This window comes from Lampetra planeri, chromosome 20 (assembly GCF_965212315.1).
Source record: "Lampetra planeri chromosome 20, kcLamPlan1.2.h2, whole genome shotgun sequence".
NCBI lineage: Eukaryota > Metazoa > Chordata > Hyperoartia > Petromyzontiformes > Petromyzontidae > Lampetra > Lampetra planeri.
Window position 1 is genome coordinate 2,234,002 of NC_136126.1, and position 22,290 is coordinate 2,256,291.

The 22,290-nt window shown below is 46.9% G+C and overlaps 1 protein-coding gene, 1 long non-coding RNA gene and 1 other non-coding gene across 3 annotated transcripts in view; 2 read left to right on the forward strand and 1 right to left on the reverse strand.

Moving 5' to 3' along the window:
- LOC144724272 (uncharacterized) overlaps window positions 1–22,290 on the forward strand; it is a 213,456-nt gene that overhangs the window by 175,151 nt on the left and 16,015 nt on the right. The gene's annotated exons all lie outside the window — the stretch shown is intronic.
- TRNAR-UCU (transfer RNA arginine (anticodon UCU)) lies at window positions 2,230–2,318 on the forward strand. The gene is given in 2 exon segments: window positions 2,230–2,266; window positions 2,283–2,318. It is a non-coding gene; the product is annotated as a tRNA-Arg (tRNA).
- On the reverse strand, window positions 8,319–18,186 carry GCLM (glutamate-cysteine ligase modifier subunit). Its single transcript, XM_078603251.1, has 8 exons — window positions 18,077–18,186; window positions 17,554–17,889; window positions 13,420–13,479; window positions 13,031–13,118; window positions 11,820–11,876; window positions 9,998–10,200; window positions 9,300–9,414; window positions 8,319–8,843 (listed from the first exon to the last, which is right to left on the reverse strand). Exons 2-8 carry the CDS (start codon window positions 17,689–17,691, stop codon window positions 8,680–8,682), a joined length of 825 nt encoding a protein of 274 aa, XP_078459377.1. The 5' UTR covers window positions 17,692–17,889; window positions 18,077–18,186; the 3' UTR covers window positions 8,319–8,679.

The window sequence follows — 22,290 nt, forward strand, 5'->3', positions numbered from 1 at the left end:
ACAGACCAATTCAGACCTTATAAATGCCAACGTTCATCCTACAAAGCAGGGACGTGAGGTCAGGGGAGGCAGGGGAGGCAGAGCCTCATCTGTCATACTCCAATGAAAATAGCTGTTACAAAAAGTAAAAAAAAAGAATCATCAAATAAAATAAATATTAAGATTGTTCCACTGATCTGTGTTATAAATGTAATTTCTGTACGATTCCAATCATTTTCATAGTCAAAATCGCCAAATTTGCGAAGCTCCGCTGCAAATACAGGAAGAGACGAGAGGTGAGGCAGCGACGCGCTCAGCCTCCCCTCTGATTGCGCAACCCCTCAGTAGCTGGATGGAGCGCGGGCAATAAGCGCGTGCCTGCTACTATCTCAGTATGTCACCAATGTAATGTTTGTAGACCCCTTTATTTCATGTCTTCGCCTTCCATACTCCAGGTAACTTATTTTTTTGTTGTTGTTGCCCTATTGAAACGGCTGTGGCGACGTATGGACCTGAAAACTCAATTTCCCTGCAACAGGAATACGGGGTAAACCGTCTGGGTCGACAGCTTTGATTTCTCATCACCAATGTCAGCTCTTCCACCCGTTCTCGCCTCGTCTTCGTCCCGTCGCTTTGATCCCGAACCCGCCGTCAATAACGACCGTGGTCGAGACGCCGGCTCGCTCACGAGGTTCTCCCTCGCTTCGGCGAGCACCACGCTACGTGCGCCTCCTGCCGGCACACGCCGAGACCGAGAAGACACCACCTGACACCTTGCACTGAGAGACACGCGGCCATCACCACCATCACCACCATCGACCATGATGACCAGGGCTCGACAACTATAACAGCAAGAAGAGGCAGCTTTTCTGCGAAGACGTCTACGGTACTTCATGAATGATGTGAAAACATTTTTGGTCATTATTTCAAGAGCGACACACGCGCCGTGATTTGTAATTGCCGCATTACATTTCACCGGTGTGCTGTACTAGTATACTACACTATACACTACACACTAGTGCTGTACTAGTGACGAATTGGCAACGTTCTGTTTAGGTGACAACCCTCACTAGTTGGCTGTGTCGGGTGGTGGCGGATTTAACGACACATTTATATATTTACACGATCTAACCCCAAAAGAACCTCTTGTATTATGGAGTCAATGTGATTGATGATGGTGTCTCGAACTTGCGTGCGTTCTCGAAACAAAAGACATCACAATCTCTAAACCAAAGACTAAACTTTTCTTTTTTTACTATTGTTTTCTTGTTCATGTTTTTGTTTTTTTGTTTGTTGCGGTTGCACCCGATTCAAGAGCCGAATGGCTCACAGGGCTATACCTAATAATTGAACTTGAACCAAGCTAGGGCTTAGCTATCACAAATGATGGCCCAACGAAGTTGCTTATCATCATCATCACCACGTGGAACTGTATAGCAGCCAATACTCGAAACGCGTGATGTTTATTCTAAATGTGGAGGGGAAAACCGGTGGACCCGCAGAAAAAAATCCACGCGACCACGGGGAGACAGAGACACGCAAACTCCAAATCTACAGCAGCAGGCGTCAGGGTAGAGAATTGAACCCACGACCTCCTGCATACCAGGCGAGGTCGTTAACATCCCGTCACCGCGGCGCGCTGATCTCACGTGGTGGCCACGTGTTCCTTAGCTGTGCATCGATAGATCGATACATCGATTCTTAATTCCCGTGTTACATGCATCCAATCGGCAGTGGACGAATCGCTTATTTCGATTCGCATGTTGTACCGTATGCGGTATAGGTTCACTTGTTAGATTAATTTACCGTACACTATTCGACACGTGCACTGTACTTCAATAACTCTCTAGCCCTTTGTCAATCCACTGCTGGATGAAGGCCTTCCCCATCTCGCACGATCCAACAAACACGCGCTCATTTGATCGCTCCATCTCCTCTGCGGAGGTGCTCTCTCCTACCACATCCCACGCCGTTCCTGCCGCTCCTCTAACAATTGTCGCCCATCCCATTAAAGCGTTTCAACCTTCCACGTTTATTGGGTGAAGAAGTGAAAAAATCAGGGGGGCGGGGCCGATGACGTGTCCCCCCAGGAGGCCTCGACTTTACAATCCCTAGCGCAGAGTGTCACTGAGCTGCCCCCTCCCCCCCGTCTTGTTTACGCCATCGATTCTTTAACTCCACAATGCCCGCAATTGCGCAATCCGCCAGCCCGAGCACAAATAGACACCGGCCGCGGTCGTGAGACCATACGGCTCCGTGGCGCAATGGATAGCGCATTGGACTTCTAGGTTTGGAAGGCAGACATTCAAAGGTTGCGGGTTCGAGTCCCGCCGGAGTCGTTGCTTGTATTTTATTATTTTATTCTCAACGCTTTCGCGATCCAAAACAACAAAACGCGCTTCCCAAGCGCTGCGAGACGCCCGCTGCGTTTGTGATACGCCCCGGGTGGCGAGGTGAGGGCTCAGGCGTTCGTGTCTCGTCTCCGTTCCACTTGTGTGGACTCTGACCGGTGTTTTATGTTTCCCGTGCTGTGAAAGAGAGGGCGAGGGAGGGAGGAGGGTCCCCACGTGTTCGGCAAGGGGCACCCCGCCCAGAGAGTTATTCTCGGCTGGGTTGTTGCCGTAACGCACGCACGCCGATAGTCGGCGCCACGTGGTCTCGGGGTCTGTAGAGTCGTGCTGATGCTGCTGCTGCTTGGTCGATGATATGAATAAATGTGGGTTTTTTGGGGGGAGGAGTTAGATCGCGTAAATGTGTTTCGTTAAACCCGCCACCACCCGACACATCCAATTAGTAAGGTTCGTCGCTTAAACAAAACGTGTCAATTCGTGTGTTCACACAAATTGGTACGTTTTGTAGTGTTTACTTCAGCACACCGGTTGTGTGTCGGGGAGTAAAAGTCACGAGCCATTTACAATTCGAGTGCTAGGACGTTTCGCTGATGATTACGACTGGCGTCATCGGGCGATTAGCCAGAACACGCATCAAACTGCTGCTTCGTCTGTTTGAGTGATCCCCCAAATCTCGACGAGTGGGTGAGTGTAAGCGGGTTTTGAGTGGGTTGTGTGCGGCAAGATTGAGGACGAGAGGCACCATAGTATATTTGGTGGAGTCGGCAGCAGTTACAGTATTAGTCCCGAGTCAGAATCAATCATCGTCCCCCATCCTAGTTATTATTAACTCAGCTGGTTTACCCAGGAGGGTCTTGCTAAGTTTTCGCAGTTATAGTGCCACGTCTAATTCCAATTTAGTCATTTGCAGATACAGTATTTTATCATTGGGATGTTTTGCCAATATAGTTCCAGTTACGTTGTATGTTAATTTGGCTTTTTTGGGGCTTACGAAAGGAAAACCGAGAACTCGGAGGATATCTGAGTGCCCGGAAGAAAACCCAAGTTGAATTAGGCCAGAACATACAAGGGGGAGAACATTCAAATTACACACTGAAAGACACTCCTGCTCTGAGGCACAAGCGTTGCCACTGCACCACCATGCCACCCAAAAAATAAGTTTACGAATGCTCTCATAATCATCATAACAATTTTATGCATCCAAATTGTATCGTCATCCGTGACCAATGCTACCACTATCAAAAACAATCTGTCATTACCATAGTCCTCCAATGTCACCGTTTGGTAGTATCAAAATAGTTTTTGTATCATCACGCACCAATGTCAACACTCTCATCACTCCATCATCATCATTCCGTTGACATCGACGTTTGATAAATCCAAGATGTATTGTGATCGTGAATCCGGCATTATTACTTCCCACCAATACCACCGTTAATTCATCCTCATCATCCATTCTATTAATCAGTCATTATATATTTAACTTCAGTAACAAAATTGTATCGTTATCATAAAACCCTCATCATCAACATCGTCATAAAACACCACCACTATCATCATCAGCAGCAGCAGTTACTCGCCAGCTCATCGTCAGGGATTGAAATAAAAAACCCTCACCATGTCACCAGCATCGCGCGACCCTGCGTTGTAAATAATCCGCTAAGCACCTTCGCCCGAGATGGTTTCATCTTTCCAGTTCCTCGACGGACACGTTCAGTACCTTGGCTACCACGCGGTACTTATTCTTGGCAATCGGCCAGCGTTCCTTCCAGCCACCTACCCTGCCCAAGCATACTTTTCAGTTTGAGTTGACTCAGATGCACCACCTGTGCCAAGCTTGCTACGTTTTATCCTCCGGGCGCTCCGCTCATTGTTGTGAGCGTCGCTCCTCTGCCCTCCGTTGTTGTTGTTGGAGGGCGACTGCCTCCAACTGCCCAGTATAGCGTCCTTCACGAGCCTCCTCCACAAAGGCCGATCTTGACACCGCTGGTCATCGGCAATTCCAATCAGCTTCACATCCTGTACCACATCAGTCCATCCCTTGTCTTTACTGGTACCGGTACAGCTATATCACAGAGGCATTGCAGCTACCACTGAGACGACAGTCATATGGCTTTTACGCAGATGCCAAGCACCCCAGAGGTCGCCCGGCGAACGAGAAGAGACGGAGCGATGGAATTAGCAGGCATTACAAACACTAGGTGCGTTATTTACATCGCAGGGTCGTGAGACATGGCGAAAGTTTGGAGGTCTTCATATCGCAGCGGAGTATATCATAGCTGATGATGATGACGCAAGATCTATTACCCACACAGTTATGTAACTCACCTCCATCACCCACACTCACCTTAGTCATTCACCTGGCCAAACGCAGACACCTCCTTCTCCACTTGCTGTGACCCAGTCATCCACATTGAGAGCATACCCCATCGCAATTAAGCAATCGATGAACCAACCAACCGATCGATACGTGTGCCTGTTGCGCAGATTAACCAAATGCTGGCCACCTCCACCTGCCGTGATCTCACTTCACACTGCCCCTGGGGTGTGCACAGCGAATGCAGCAGCAGCAAGCTGCTCGGCACGTTGCCCAACGCTCAGAGGTATTCCCCTTTGGTCCTCTCTGAACACCAACGTGCAGGGAGAGGTGGCGCTGCGGTTAGCGCATCAAGACGTGAACCCAGAGACCTGAGTTCGAATCCCGGCCACGGCTTCCATCGGTGACGAGCGATATCTGAACCGGACCTGACCACCACCACCACCACCCTCCCGTTCACCAACCCGCACTGACCAGCGTGGTGAAGTATGGTCAAATACCACCACCTCCCTGACCAGCGACACTTGCGTGGAGAGTCCTTCATCCAACAGTGGATTTACTGACTGCGAATTAATTGATTAACGACCCCCCGTTATCACGGTCAATGTGAAACAAGTAATGAGACCGCGATTCGTAAAAACCAAGAGGTGTAAATGCGCCACGGAACCATTATTAGTTTCATCACGTGTACAGATGGCTGCTTCTGCTGGGCGCAAGGGGGCACTATGTTTTTTTTTTTGCCGCAGTACCGCAGCCAGATGACACTGGCGGAGGGATCTTTGCGGAGATTGTGCCGTTGTGATTGGTCGGCCGTTAATTGCATCGTTGATTTATTGATTAACTGCCGCACGTCATTCTGCAGGCGCATCCCTGGCCATCACACACCATTGCGGCAATGCAATGCGCTGCTGTCGATCAGCTGCCACGCGTATCTGCTGGCCCTATATGGAAGTGTGCCTTTCAATCAACCGGCACTGGACCGGAGTGGCCAAGTATGGCTACATGACCAGCGTGGGGAGGGCACTCATCCAGCAGTGGATTGACAAAAGACGAAAATCTTGTGACACAACAATAATAACACGAATATAATATGCAGACATCCAATGTTAAATGAGAGGACTGTGCACGTGCATTTGAATGGTCTAATTTGGACAGTCTCTGTCCACTGCTGGATCAATTACAATACAATGCATTTATGCTCCAACGAACAATGTGCTATACAGTATATATGTACAGCACACATATGAATAGTTTGAAATCGGGTAAATTTTATTCTACTCAAAAGTATGTGATATGAGCATTTCAAGAATGCAATAGCGTGAGAATAAGTTTTTCCCCTTCTATCTAGCAACAAAACAGGTGTTAAGTTTTTAAAACACCAAACTGAAACCTTTTACAAGGAATTATGTCTGCATTAAGCACAATACTTGTGGTCAAAATATAAACAAAAAACACACTAATAATATATGCCTTGTCTTTTAAACTGATTGGGCCACACCAGAGACAGCTTTCTTTTGAGCCTCGTCTCAAACGATGTAAGACCAGAGGACGCCAAAAGGCGTACAGCAATAGCATTTTCATGAATAAAGTCCATACCAAGATATCCGTGTTAAAGCCTGTATTCCATTTGATACAGTCCATGGGCTAAACTTAATTGCGAAGGAACGGGTCTCAATATGGCTCTCACTGGCTTACATTTGGACATTCCTCTGTCAATCCACTGCTGGATGAAGGTCTCGGCACGCCGTAGCCGGGCATGGAACGTGAACGACCCTACTTCACCACCCTGGTCAGCGCAGGTTGATGAAGGGGGCCACCTCGGACTCGTTCTGATGTCACTCGCCACTGATGTTTGTCGTGACCGGAATCTGAACTCGGGTAGCCGAACTTGATGTCATGCGAGGCCAGCTTACGAGGGTTTGGTTCCAGCTCAGCATAACAAATATCCAGTGGAAAATAAAAATTAACCGTAACCATGTGCATCCCATGCCGGCTTGGCTCGGATGTGCGAGTGGGAAAGGGCACGTGCTATGGAGCGAACCGAGCAAGACCTCTCCACGAATGCTGGAAACCAGAGATTTCAGTCGAGAACAATATTGCCGTGAGTCCTGCTATCGCCTGATGATGCTGGTTCTAATCATCAGCGAAACGTCGTAAATGTTGTGGGTTCACTCTCAAACACACCGGTGTGCTGAACGAATAACTAATCGGCATGTTGTGTTTACGTGACAAATCTTACTAACTGGCTGTTAGATGGTGGTGGATTTTACGACAAATGTATATCCACGCGATCTAACACAAATAACCTTTATTATGCACCATATTGGTCGCCAAAGGCTACGTGTTAAACGGTACAAGTGGAGTCCACATATGCTGTACAGCCTTCTCCTGGCAAGCCAAGCTATGGCACCTCGGACACTCATGGGAAAATGAGTTTCACAACATTTATGCAATTACCAAGCACTGCCTCCAGTGCCGGATTACAGGCGTGCCATTGCCACCACGGCCTGTCACTTTCCGAAAAAAAGTGTACACCTAGCGTACCTTTCCAAATAAGAGGCAGGGATCTATCGCGGGCGTAGATCCACGTGGTTTCACAACAGCAAAGAGCGATGCATGCTCTTGTGGTTAAGGTCGTGTAACCGATGGATTGGCACCTGTGACCAAACGAATGGCAATGCTCTCGATCGCGTCAGATCTCAAATGCCAAGCAGGGGTTTTGATCATGGATAGTGCTTGGTTGGTTGACTACCATGCACAAAACACGCAGTGCTCCCCACCTTCACAAACCCGCAATGACCAGAATGGTGAAGTACGGTTAAATATTCATAATCAACGTTTTTGGGTTTAGATCGCGTTATTTATAAATGTGTCGTAACCCTCCACCACCCGACACGGCCAATCAGTAAAACAGTGTCACGTTGACAAAAGACAAATAGTTCACTGCTTTAGCCCACCAGTGGCAATTCGCCACCATTCTGGCGAATTGCCCGATGATGCTGGATGCAATTACCAGCGAAACGTCGTACTCAAATTGTAAATGTTGTGGCTTCAACACACCGGTGGGCTAAAGCAGTGAACTATTTGTCTTTTGTCAACGTGACACTGTTTTACTGATTGGCCGTGTCGGGTGGTGGAGGGTTACGACACATTTATAAATAACGCGATCTAAACCCAAAAACGTTGATTATGAATAATATTGGTCGCGAAAGCCTGCTACGTGTTACGGTTAAATAACCCCCGTGGAAGCGCACGGCGTGGGGAAACCTTGATCCAGCAGTGGATTGACAAATAGGCGGCACGTGGAGCCGGTGGCTGGCCCAGCTGAAAATGTGACATCCTTCATGTTGCAGCCAGTCCACTGCTCAAAGGTTAATGGGGCAGATGCCTGAATCCAATAGCGACCAATGCACTGGCACAGTATGACAGCGTTTATTGTTGGGATCCAACTGCCGCTCAAGAACGCTACCGGGCACCAATTGCCAGAGCAAGTGGCTTTTTAAGATGTTGTGATAGCTTTCACAAAAGGATGTATAATTTGGCGCAGGTGTCGCAGCCCCCCATCCACAAACCAAAACCCGAAAATTATCTGTGAAATGTATATTGATGAAAAAAATCCATTCCGGTTACCTATGACAAGAAATAATGACTTGCACTGGAATCTCACAAGATTAAATAACAATGATTTAATCACAGGAGGGAAGCAACGGGTGCAGGTAAAAAGGCAATACAAAGTTATTTTGTAGAAAAAAGTGTAAATAATGGGAAGAAGATTTGAAAAAAAAATTTGTAAAGTTTAAAACGATGTGAAACTCATTTTGTTAATTTCTCCAGTAGCGATCGTTCATTGCAGAGGGCTGGTGACAGCAGCAGCTAAAGCAGGCATGGGGAACATTTTATGCATGTTTTTCTTTTTTCGTAAATCTTCGTACGCAACGACCCCAAGCAGCGAATCGTTACGGCAAGGCTTGCCGTCGCCTGTTTTGGCGAAGCTTGGCGGAGAGTTGGAGTTGCGGTGTCACTGCTCCTCACTCACGCGTCCCTCCGTGCCTGCAGGAAATAACCCTTGGACTTGAGGACCCCGCGACACTTGATTATCACCGAGTAGCGCAGGACCCACAGAGGCGTCCACACCTCTGCCTGTTCAGGCGCCACAGTAGCCACCATGTCCTGGAAAGACTTTGTCGGTAGAATTTCTGGAATGTGTTTAACGCGCACACACACACAAGCGTATAAATAAAGATTTTTTTTTTATAATGATGCATCAATGATACTATTAAAATTGATTGCCACCCTCACAATACACACATAAAACATGCAGGCGATAATACATTCTGTACAAATTATACAAAAGTAGAAAACAAAAAGACATTCTCTTAAATTTAGCATGATGGAGAAAACAAAACTGAAGAAAACAATGCCAATGGATAATAGCAACGAAACACCAAAGTGATGATCATCATCATCAATTATTCACACGGCGCCTCCCTCGCAGTAAACATCGAGGCGACAAATTTGGACAACCGATAAATCCTCAAATCGATGCACGACTCCGAATGGAATCGCGACCATTCACTGGCTCTGCCGGAGCGGATGGACGCGGCCGCTCCGGTTTGTGCGCGCCGGCGGCGAGAGAGAGCGCGACGAGGCACCTGTGGGGTCGTTGTGCGTCAGCAGCTGGATGTCGTACTCCTTGGCGAAGGCCGTCAGCTCGGGCGGCATGACACAGCAGGAGGCCAGGTTCACCTGGTTGCTCGCCGGCTTCACCTGCGTGCGGCGCAGGGCAGGTGGCACCAAGGAGACGCGTTACCGGAGCCGTGTGCGACGGCAGGACACCCAACGTAAATCATTGCAACAGACGCTCAAAGGAATGGCGCCACCCCCGTGGTCGCCCCCGTATCCGTAGATCAAACGACTTACTCGAGACAATGGTGTATGGCAGCTAGAGCAGTTCATGTGAATGCTGCCGCAAGAGGTAACACGTTTGGCGCTGATGAATGAGACTTGTTGAGCATTAGGGAATGACGACGGGCTAGCTGCTCTGCGCGAAGGCCACGTGAGGTGTCAAAAGCTCACTGGCAGGAGGTCACGGGACAGGCCCTGGTGTTATGAGTTAACTGACTGAGATGACTAGCAGATGCTCCACTGTGCCAACTTGCTGTGTTTTATCCACCCGTTGCTCTGGCTTTTGTTGTGAGCATCGCTCGCCAGGCCTCTGTTGTTGTTGTTGACCGCCTCAAACTGCCCAATAGCGCCACCCACCCACCCATCCACCCATCCACCCACCCATCCACCCACCCACCCATCCACCCATCCACTCACCCACCCATCCACCCACCCATCCACCCACCTGTGCCCAGTGGTAGAGCTCCTCCAGAAGTTGGCTGTCCAGGTCGGAGGTGCCGATGGTCGCCACCTTGTGTGCGGCGATGAGGCTCTCCAGCTCGGCCCAGTAGGGGGACAGCCGGTCCGCCGTCAGCTTCTCCTCCTCGGGCAGTGGCGGCGGTGCCAGGACCACGGCGTCCAGCAGCGACACGCCCAGAGCCATGCACGCTGCGGGGCCATCGCACACATCAGCCTCATCACAATCGTCGACATCCTCGTCACCGTCTGTCCAATCCACTGCTGGATGAGGGCTTCCCCACGCCGTGCAGGTCGTGAAGGTTGTTTTGATCGTATCGAAAATTATAGAACTAAAAACGCAAGTGTGCAAAGAAGCATAGCGGACGTGCATGCTTGCAAGTGCACCGAGAGACAGGGAGAGGCATGCGTGGATTCGAGAAGGTAAGGCAGGATAATGACACAAAGTAGGGACATTGGCCAGTGGTCTAGTGTACCGGACGGAGTGTCGGCCAACGAATGGAACGAGTCTGAGAACACTTTAACACGTAGGCTGTCGCGCCCAATATTATCCACAAAAGGTTTTTGGGTTAGATCCCGTAAATATTAGTTACTAGTTCAGCACACCGGCGCGTTGGAGAGTAAACCGACAATATTTACAATTCCAACTAATTTGCCGTGTCGGGTGGTGGCGGGCTTAACAACACATTTACGTGATCTTCCCCAAAAACCTCTATTCCGGATCTGAGATCATGTCCACCAATGTGATGGAGCAGTGAAGAAACAAGCTCACGTCCAGGTGCTTGATGGCTTAATACACCACGGGATAACGAGGTGGCAGGAACTTTGGGGTGGCCTCAATCCAGCCGTGGATTGACCACGGCCGATGATGATGATGATACCACTGAGGCTCACTTTGCAGTATGAAGAAGGAATTAGTTCCTCTGGTTTGCTCTAGGATATACACCAGCAACAAATGTGTTTTTCACATCAATGGGTTTTAACCAACATCTCTGGATGCCTCACTTGTTACTGATTTTTCTGTTAAAGCAATAAAAGCATCTGGAACTAAGGCACAGGATGGAATTTAGTCTTATGGAAAAATACTAGGCACAGATGTACTTAAAGTTGAATGGACTGTGCCACTCCCATGACACTCCTCAGATGCCATTGTCTTCTACCAGGATGGACGAGCCAATTAAATCCCGGAATCTTTAGCGATAAGTGAGAAAAGCCTCTGGGTAATATCAACATAAGTCAAATTCCTGGTCAGCGGCAATTATGGCCTAAAACGCTGTCGTCTGATCTCCTGTCTCTGAGATTTAAGCCACCAAAATTGAAGTATCACTGTGGTTGTGTAGATTTTCTGTGCTGATGTACTTTGATTTCCATACAATTAAAATTTTCATGTGCAGGCACCAGGTGGATTATTACATCCCAGAACCGTGGTAGTGGCTTAAGGAGGCTTTCGCCAAGCTGTGGCTTGAGCCATGGCTTATAATAATGAAAAACAAATAGTGATCACGCCTTTTGTAAATCCACTGCTGGATAAAGGGCTCTCACCATGCCAGTTGCAGGTGTTGCTTGACCATACTTCACCACGCTGGTCAGTGTGGCATGGTGAAGTGGTGGAACATGACCGGCTGAGATGTCACTCGCCACTGATGCTAGCCATTGGCTGGGTATCAGATTCAAAGCGCAGTGTGCCAACCACTGCGCCACGGCTCCGCAATGACCCACATCATTTGTATTGTTCAGCCGCAGGTGGCTGGCGAGCTGTACGAGAGCACATAAATTTGAATGGATGGGAAGAGAGGGCTTTTCCGCTGTACCTTTCTCCACAGCCGGCTTAATGACTTGCGCATCGCCTCCCAGCAAAAATATCTTGGCTGCCAGAGAGAGAATGAACAGGGGAGTCAGCGGAAACAAGAGTAACTGGAGGTTTACCAAGATAAATTAATTCAGACAGTCCAGGACACCCAAGCGCTCGCCAAAAGAATTAGAAGTTACCACTTGTCAGCCTCCAAATACAGCCGGACGAAAAATTGCACTGGTGCCAACACAAACCTTGCCACGAGGTCAGGAATGCATGAAAAAAAATTCCCTTCCGCTTATCATGCCCCACCCAATTCGCCGGTCCAAAAATGCCTTATTCTACTTAGCAACAAAGCAAATAAAGAATTCCACGTTACATTAGTATTGTAACCCTCTTTTTTTTTATTCCGCTGCTAGTGTTGGAGAATAACCCGTGGAAGAAGATATCACAGAACATGCATCCTCGATGATCGGTGACCGACTATTTTTCTCCTTCTTCACACACGGTAGTGAACAGATTTTTCACACGCTCTGCTACAGAGAAATGCTCATTGCATAACAGTTATAACCATATATTAACATTCTTAGATTGAGCCAAGTTAATTGAAAAATCAAACAAATGAATCATGCAATAATTAATTGGAAAATGAGCTGAGCACACCAATTAATTACACCCGATGAGAAGGTTTAAAAACGGGAGGCTAACTACTCAGTGGTCTGAGTCGCCTAGAAACCAGGATTGACAAGTGACTTTAAGCCAACAAAACAACAATATTTAAAAAACGTTAAACGATTCCCTGGAAATTATGAGTCTGACCAGGTGGCTCAACGGTACAGCAAGCGGCTAGCAATCGGAAGGTTGCGAGTTGCAATCCTCGCTAGGGGTTGACTCAGTCTATCATCCCTCTGGGTCGATAAAATTTGTACTATAACGTGAGGCCGGTCAACAGCGGTTGTCATATGGATCGACTCGCTCCCAGAATAGGAAATTGTAATTTCCACCACTGGCTCACGACTCCAAATAGGAGATGAGCTAGAACAGAGTACATGATAACAAATGCATTCTGTATAAAAAAAGACTTCACTTTATGAATTTAGGAAGGGGGGGGGGCTGAACCTTCAGCAGCGGGGGGCTCAGCACCACCCCCGCCCCGCCTCGAGATTCCTGGGCTGATATATCCCCTAAAAGAGAGTTCCCACCCCCCCATTAACACCGACGTGGCCGTACCGGTTATTTTCAAATCGTCACGATCCTCCGCACTGATCTTCTCCGTGCCCGGGCATACGCAAACATCCTGGGCCAGGCACGAAGGCGACTGATCGCGAGCGAAAGGATAAAGAGAAACGCGCACATGCGTCGCAAAATAAAACATCGAGCGGAATAGGGGCAGGGTGCATCAAGAGAACTTACGAGAGACGATGGACAAAATGTCATAGATTTAAAACGTGCCATTAATGTGCTTGCTAGGCATGTGTCGGCTGACACCCTGAGCAACCCTTGCAAATGAGAGGATTCCATCTGAATGGAAATTCCAGGTGAAACACTGGAATTAGTAAATAAGCACAACTAACTACAGACTGGAGACCGTGTCGCGAAGGATGTCTTGGGGTGCTTACCTCTCCCCCGTCGAGCTTTGAAGCCCAATCGGATAACGTGCTCCTCACACAGTCCACCAGCTGCAGAAGGAGAGGGGGAGGATATCGTTAATGCAAACACAAAAGGAGGACACGAGTTTGGGATTTGTAACAAGGGTTTCCATTGCTGGCCTTGGGGACTTCGATACATCCTTGCCTTATGAATCAGCCAATCCCTTGCATTCATTCATTCATTCCGGCAGAGACCAGCTGCATTCATTCAATACTATAAGGCATCCAGGCGTGCGTCTGATAATTCAGTTTATCGTAAGTTTGGTAGAAAGCTGGACATAAGTTGAGGGCCGTTATGTTTTCCGACATCGGAAGCCAATTTCACATTTTAACAAAGATATGATTCTTTCGCCGATGGTGTAATGGTAGGGCGGGATATTAACAAGCTGCTGAAAGGGTTGCATTGATGCATCACTTCATCGATTACATTGGATCTTCACGCTCACATCACATGCAGCGAATCACGCATGGGAATGGAGAATTTCCAAGTCCTATATGTTGTAAGCTATGGGTTTACTTGATCTATCCACTGCTGGAAAGAAGGTCTCAGCAAGCCATTGCCCCTCGATCATGGTTCCGCAGTGCGACAATCCATCCGACTCCATCTCATCCCTTTGTCTCCACAGCGGATGCCCTCTGGGGTGTCTTGGCTCCATTGGCTGCCACTCTGTCATTAGTCTCGACCACCAGCTCATCGTCCCTTCTCGCGATGACGTGTCCTGCCAAAGCCCACTCACTTTTCTTAACTTTCAATAAAAAATCTTGACTTAAAAGCTTTCGTGACTGCAGGAATTCATACTCCTCAGCAGTCCGCCTGCTGTATTTTTTCACCCGAAGACGAATGCTTGTGTTGCGATTGAAATGTCGTGATTTATTTTTATTTCTATATCTACGTGACTTTACCGAAAGACCCAAAGAGTATAAGTTTCAATATGAACCCAAAAAAACCACACATCCGTCAATACTGCCTTCAAAGGGTACATTAATGTGCCATCTCCCTCGCCTTGCATGCAGGAGGTCGTGGCTTCGATCCAAACGTGACGTCTGTTGTAAATTTGGAGTTTGCGTGTCTCTCTCCCCATGGTCGTGTGGATATTTCTCCGGGTCCTCCGGTTTTTCCCTCCACATTAAGAAACATGTTCTTAGATTATATGGCTACTACTATACATTCCGACATACACTGCCGATTGGATGCACGTATCACGGGAATTAAGAATCGATTAATCAATCGATCCATCGTTGCACGGCTTGATGAGATGTGAACACCATGTGAGATGGGCGCCATGGTGGTGAGATGTTAACTACCTCGCCTGGTACACAGGAAGTCATGGGTTCGATCCTGACCCTGATGCCTGCTGTATATTTGGAGCTTGCATGTCTCTTCCCTCCCCATGGCCGGTGTTTTTTTTAAATCCAGGTCTTCCGATTTTGACCTCCACATTTAGAAACACGTTTTGGGATTATTTGGTTACGACTAGAAATTCCGACGTACGATATAAGTGACTTGTATTAGCCATCATGTGTGGCTAGGTCGCCTCTGAAAAAGAGCTAAGAGCTCGGTGGGCTTTACCTGTTCAGCTGTCAATATGATGTCTAGAACTTGCATTTGTTTTCCGATCCCTGCCTTCCTCTTTTTGTCTCTCGATGGAATTCCAAGCAAGCACCTCTCCGTACTTCTTAACGCACATTTCAGTTTTTGTTCCACGAATGCAACGTACCGATGTGCCCAAAGGCAAGTGTTCAATTGGTGCGTATAAACCTTTTATGTCGTATGGGTGAGGAGCAGTGGTTAGTGGTTAGCACAATGGGCCGCAAATGTGGTTGTCAGAGTTCGATCCCCTGCTACGGCTACCATCAGTGGCGGCTGGTATATGACCAGCGTGGTGCAGTATGCTCAAACAAATCCCATGATTGACACGGCTGTTTGGAGGCCTCTGTCCAGCGGTGGCTTGACAAAGGGTTGAAAATTACTATCGTTATTATTGTGACATATTAATCAAAACCACGGACAATGACTCACTTCACCCATGACCATCAATATGCATTAGGTGTAGGGCAGATGTGTATGTATCTACGCATGTTGAACTTCTTTCGCCCCATACGTAACCAACCGTGCTAATCGGAGGGAAGGACAAGAAACTAAACACAAAAAGCAGCGTGTATGCCATGTATTTCTCTCTGTTCAATGCAGACAAGCGAAGCAAGTATATTACACACACACAGTAATGTGGAGGAGTATTGATCACTGTGGTCGTTACAAGTATTTTTTTCTATTCACTTTACAGTAATTCGAAATTAATCTTGAGCTGCCCAAGCTTGAAAACGCCACCCTTTAGCAAGCGCTGCTCGTACTTGCCACTGTCGATTAAAATCCCCAAGTCTGGCTTCCCTCGAAAGCGTTCTACCTGACCCACCCACCAAGTTGCATTGTGCATCATTGAGGTGACTCAGCATGACAAGTAGCTTTCAGTGAACCCACGCCTTCCATGACTAAGCAGTTTGCCAAGCTGACAGATGCGGATGATGATGCAACGAATGCAGGCGCATGGAGTGCAAGTGGTTTCGTATTTAAATAAGTAACAAAACATCGCTTGCGAGGCAACAAAAATCGGGGCGCCTTGGAGGCCAGCAGTCAACCGTCACAAATCCAACCAGAAATTCAAAAGCGTAGCCCGATTATATTTCGGACTGACGGCATAACTAGCTCTGCTTATTAGGTCAGAAAAGTCTTGATTAACAGTGCAGGAGATCAGCACTGGTTCAACAGGGCTGTTTATAGTCACGAATGGCCAGAAAAGCACGTTTTGGTTACTTACATGCAGCTAATGACATGACATTTTTTCCCCATGCTTCTCAAGTGTCCCGTTTGTTTTAATATATAACATTGCCGGAAAACAATGAGTAACAATATCGTGTTCGGAGGGCTTAATTCACCCGAGTCTTGCCAGGCGAGAGACCCATATGTCAGAACCCAGCACACCACATCCAGTATACCTGACGCTATGGCTTCGGCTACTTGCCACGTGCCCTACTCCGGGGTCACCGTAAATAAACTAAGCTCTGCGAGTGATTAAGCGAGCATCAATTACCATAAATGACCATGGCACAATCAGTCACGAAAGAGTTTCCACGAGACCATTACCTCTTTACTATGGATGGCCAAGATTCACCGTAAATAAACCGGGAGTCCTCCCTATGATGGTCAGCATGAGCCATCACACATCGCCTGGCCACTATAACCACGCGCATTTCGGATTGAGACACTGTTTGCAAATCATAAGCCAACAGAAACGCAGACCAGATTGAGACAGACCCAGACCAGAGCTCTGATATGTTCCTGACACACTAGACTCACACACCAACTAGACTCAATCTTAATCAGACTTAGAACCAAACGAAACCCAAACCAAGAAAAACACCAGACTTGACTCAGATCCAAAAGTAGACTTATTAATTCGAACCACAATAAGACCAACGGATAAAACCAACTCCGCATTTAGACCACTCACATCGAAACCAGACCAATGCATATACCCAAACCTTGCACAGACCACACTCCTAGACTCAGACCTAGATGAAGACAAGACGAGACCAGACCCAATATTCAAATATGCTCAAAATGTCCCCCCCAAATATATTGCTATAAAAATAAAAAAAAGTCATAATTGCGATGCTATGTAAATAAAAATAACAATTTGCTAAACCTTGGCCACAATATCTGGACTTTTCTTCATATAAATCAATGTATAAATTTATGTTCATATGATTGTGGTTATGGTTGTACTTGATTAATCCCTAATCTCAAACATTCCATACAATGAAACAAGAAATGGTAAAGAAGTAAAAACAGAGCAATGTAATACAATACACTATTAGACATTATTGCAAAAAATAAATAAAAAGTCCATCCCGTGTGTTAGTGAATTTTTTTTATATTTTAGGCAGGAAATTACTTTTCAAATTTAGATATTTTTTTTCTGGGTTGGGAACCCCAGACCCCTGGAAGATTTGCCCCCCCGCCCCCTCCAATGTTGACTCCATGGCTACGGCTTTGCCGGTCACAGAAAAGCGACTCGAATGCGTGCAGACCCGTTGCGGACTCACCTCCTCGCTGGGGGAAGAGCCGTACTTGTTCCTGAGCGCGCCCCGGTTCACCACGTTGCCCGTGTGCACGGTGAGGGTGCGGGCAGCGGTCAGGGCAGACCCACGGGAACCCCGGCCGCAGGCAGTGACAGCAGACATGATGCTGCTGCTGGTGGTGGTTGTTGTGGACAGCAGGCCAGGAGGTCGGTTGAGTGGATAAGGAGGAGCGGTGCGGCGGATAAGTGGAACGAGGTGAGAGATAAGCGGAAGGCAGGAAGGGCGGCGAGTAAGTCGGGGTGAGCAAGACAGCCCCCCGACTCTGACTGTAGCGGAGGTGACCCACAGTCGGGACTCAACCTACAGACGTCGGGCGAAGGCAAGGAAGCGAAGGGGCGAAAGCAAAGCAGGTGGAGGGGCTCAGTGTCAACTGCACCCAACGCAGCAGCACCAAACGAGCAGCGGAGAGTGCGACACGTTGCTGATGGGGCAGAGTGAGGCAGCGGCAGGTTCCACCACGTGGGTCGCAAGGAGGGGGGGGGGGTACCGGATGTGCAGGAGAGTGCTGCTGAGGCTTGAGTCTGCGAGGTGCGTGCCTGCAGCAAGCCACTTCCTTCTCGTGCTTCTTCCCCGAGAGCCCAAGCCGCTCGTCGTCAATGGGCGAGGGGGCTGGGGGTGCTGAGGAAGGAGCTGAGGGGGCAAGGCAAGGGCAGGGCTGTAGGGCCGGGGAGAGGGAGGGGCTATAAGGGAGGCGTGGTCAACGGGCCCGGTGGGTTGGTCACGCCTCCACCCTTTCGCGAGCCAATCGGAGGGCGAGGAGCTCCCTCGAGGGGGGCGTGGTCGATACCATATAAGGGTAAAGCTTCGCGGCTTCCGGCAAGTGGGTAACTGTTTACATAGGGCGTAAGTCGTGAGCACGTGGGTGCAGCGAGCAGCAGGGCGGGCTTCTAGGCATTGCTTCCCATGCCCATTCATCGTGTAACGTTTCCCCGTCTCTGATTTACTGGATTATAAGAAGCACTTTCCACCCCCGTCCCTACCCCCCGTATTTTAAAGCAATAGGTGGGGTATTGCTCCATCGCCCATTCACCGTGTAACGTATCCCATGTGTCTGATTGACTCACCGTATTCTCCGGATTATACTGGTAGGAACCTCCTGGTTACACCAGCCCACAGGGGATTATTGTCTCCGTCCGTCGTGCAGGGAGGGGCTGGGTGGGGTGGGGCTGGTCACCCAGTGGTGCCCTTATAAAACTCAACGTTTAACCTACTCACGCCGGCTTGTGCCCGCCCTCACAGTTGGGCATATTTGCGGAATACACCACGCCGCCGTTGACCCTGGCCATTGACCGAGCAACCCAGCGTTCCTACCAGCAACCTCCGCAGGAATGTTAATAAAAAAATTGGCATGAGGATTTGATTAATGCGTTCATAGTATGTAGTAAATACATCAATTAGACGATTGTAAATCCGCTGCTGGATGAAGGCCCTCCCATGCTGTGTTAAGAATAGGGGTTGTTTGAGCATACTCTGTACTTTATAAATAACGCTGGTCAAGTGAATGTGGCTGGAGGGTTGTTTGATAAAGGCAATCTGCCAACCGCTTTGCCCTGCAGAGAATGTAATATTCAGGCTTGGTTAACCATTGCTGTTTGCAATTTTTTTGATTCCTCGCGTGAATGTTTTTGTTCTGATTGCTGTTTCCATACTCCATTGCTCTACTTTTGTTTGTTGTTTTTACTTTTGTAATTTCGTTTACCCAGGTCACTCTTGCAAAACGAGACTCATCCGGGTATCTTTGCGTCTGAATTTGCGAAACAAATTTCATTTAGCGAGGCGGTGGTGGCTCTTTTAAAATAAAAAAAAATTCAATGCAGGACCCTACTGAAAAAGAGTCATTGGAATGAGTGCGGCTTTCTTGAATAAATACGTAATTATTATACATTTGGAACTTACTTGACTGGTTTAAATGTCACTCCCCAGTGCTTTTAGGCACACGTGGCAATCGAACGTTGGGAGCCAGGTTAATACTGTATCGAGAATATCGGTTGCTATTGTTTTTTTACGATAAAAAGGAGTTTTCACCTTCCGATATGAAAAGAATTGTACGGGTCCTAACAGAACCATCTTCATAAACAAAATGTAATGATAATTGCTTTACGCCCATTTCAAACTTGCGCTTTCACAGGATTCACACTCACACAGCCACTTCGCGCGCCGACTACCCCTCGGTTGCGGCTCTGCGATTTCCCCATGAACATGCTAATCCCCAATTAACATGGTAATCTCAAATTAACATGCTAATCTCTCATGAACATGCTAATTTTCACCTGGCAGCCCTTTGGTGGAAAACCAACCATTGGCTGCTGACATTTGGGCTACTCCCATTTCAAACCCTTATAGATAAAAACTTGATTTGCCTATGGAAGCTCACCCCCCCCCCTTTTCCTGAAGACGACCGTTTGTGTTGCGATCGAAACGTCGTAGTATTTTGTATTTTCTTTGAACCTATCTACGTGACTTTACCGAAAGATCCCAAGAATATGATAATTGCATGCTTTGACACGAATTCACACCTCGCTTTCAAACCTGTTTCGAAATTCATCTCAATACTACGGTGAAAGTTTATGGAAAAATTGTGTAAAAGTTAAACTTCTCCGTAACCGATGAATCGGCAATTTGCGGCAAAGTCTGCGTTGAATAATCTCAAATGAAATACACGACACGCGTTCCACTCAAACATGACTCACAATGATTACATAACGGCAGCAGTGTATTTACTCATTTACAGGCTCGAAATATACTGGCTTGCCCATACTTATACATTCCCTGATTTTAATCACCCTGTTTTTATTTTACCCACGATGTTATGTAATACAGACAGGGGGTTGTAATGCATGATGTTTTAGCACAACGAACATAACTCTTAAATCTCAGTAAACATTTCCTCCGGCCTTGGTAATGACGAAGAGGTGTGTGGTGGTTCCGACACCTCTACTTTGGAACGTGATGCAATTATAGCCAACTTCCTTTTTACTACGTCAATGAAATGAGCCACAGATCTCTCTCTAAACTGGCGACAGTGCGCATTCTTAGTCATGGTCTTAAGAAAATTCACAACAAATTGCAGATCGTAAGTCAAGTCTTAGCCAGTGGATTTCTGTTAAAGATTATCTCAGGAATTCTAGTCTAGTCGACGAAATCAAATACTTAGTCCACTCTTAGTTATTAAATGTTGGCAACGGGTGCGCAATCCTCTGCCACCTCGCAATATCAGGTCAGTTACTTTAATGATGTTGGCTAGGAAAACCTACATTTTCGGCTAATATAACTTGTTTAAACCCATCAAAATAAACCAATCGGTGTATCAACAAAGTGGTATTTGCGAGTCAAAACCCATTTCAGACGCACTTTCGCGATGTTGATCGGTTCAACCACGCACATTTTTTTTTACATACGATGAATGGATAACCATAATTTTTGCACGTGAATTAAGTTCAATTCATGTGACAAAATTAGTTTTTTTTTTATCCGCAAAAAGGATATCTGATGCAAAAAAAAGATTAAGAGGATTCTGTCTAAATTTCGATTTAAAGCTTTCATGACTGCAGGGATTCATCTTCTTGGTTCTTTCAGTAAAGTCACGTAGAAGGGAAATAATAAAATAATAAAAATAAAACATAATAAAATACAATTCTCACGACGTTTCGGCCACAACACAAGCAGCCGACAGCCCTGTTCTTCACCTGAGGACGGCTGCTTGCGTTGTGGCCGAAACGTTGTGAGAATTGTATTTTATTTTTATTATTGTATTATTTCCCTTCTACGTGACTTTACCGAAAGAACCAAGAAGAGGATTCGGTCTAGTTAAACGAAGCCTTTTGGTCTTGGCCATGCGTCGACTCCCTATTTTGATTGGCCAAAGCGTACATTCTCCACTCAGATTTCACCAAGGTCGTACAGCAAGTTAAAATCAAACACACTGCCAAGCAATGCATTGCTTCCTGAGATGACAAGACAGTTGAATGCGAATCAGGCAGGAATGCATGGGCAAAAGCTGCAAAACATCAAAGCATGTGGTTTCAAAAATAAATAATTTTAAACATAAGGAAAACTCTCAAGATTTATGTTATTTCCTTCCACTTTGAAATATATTATAAAAATCGACAAAAATATTGTCATATACATTAAACTAATTCAACAAATTACATAGTGCTAGCGATGTTGCATTGGTTTCAGCCACATAAATGTTTCGAATAGTAAAAGTAACTTAAAAGAACAAGTTTACCTTCATGCATTAGATTGTAAAATGTAACAAAAGACAATATATATATAACATTGTATATCTTATATCTCAACAGTTTGTTCAATTGATACTCTTGTAATGTACATGTGCAGCCCTTTTGTAAAACCACTGCTAACGAGGGCTTCTTCCCCATGCTGTGTGGATCATGGGGATATTTGACCCAACTTCATCACACTGGTCAGAACTTGAAGGTGGAGCATGGTACATTATCACAATGGCTATTTCTGCACTTATCTCTGGTGGCAATACAGCCCCACAACAACCTTTGGTTTATGCATGGTGGTTGCTCATCCAAGCACATCCAGCCCCAAACCTGCTTAGTTTCTAAGATCAAACTAAATCAGGTGCAACCTGGGTAATCTGGTAACCAATTTATTTATGTACGAGTTAAATCAGTTCTTTTATAAATTCCTCGAAAAATGTATATAAATACCTTAGTTTTAGGCAAATATAAA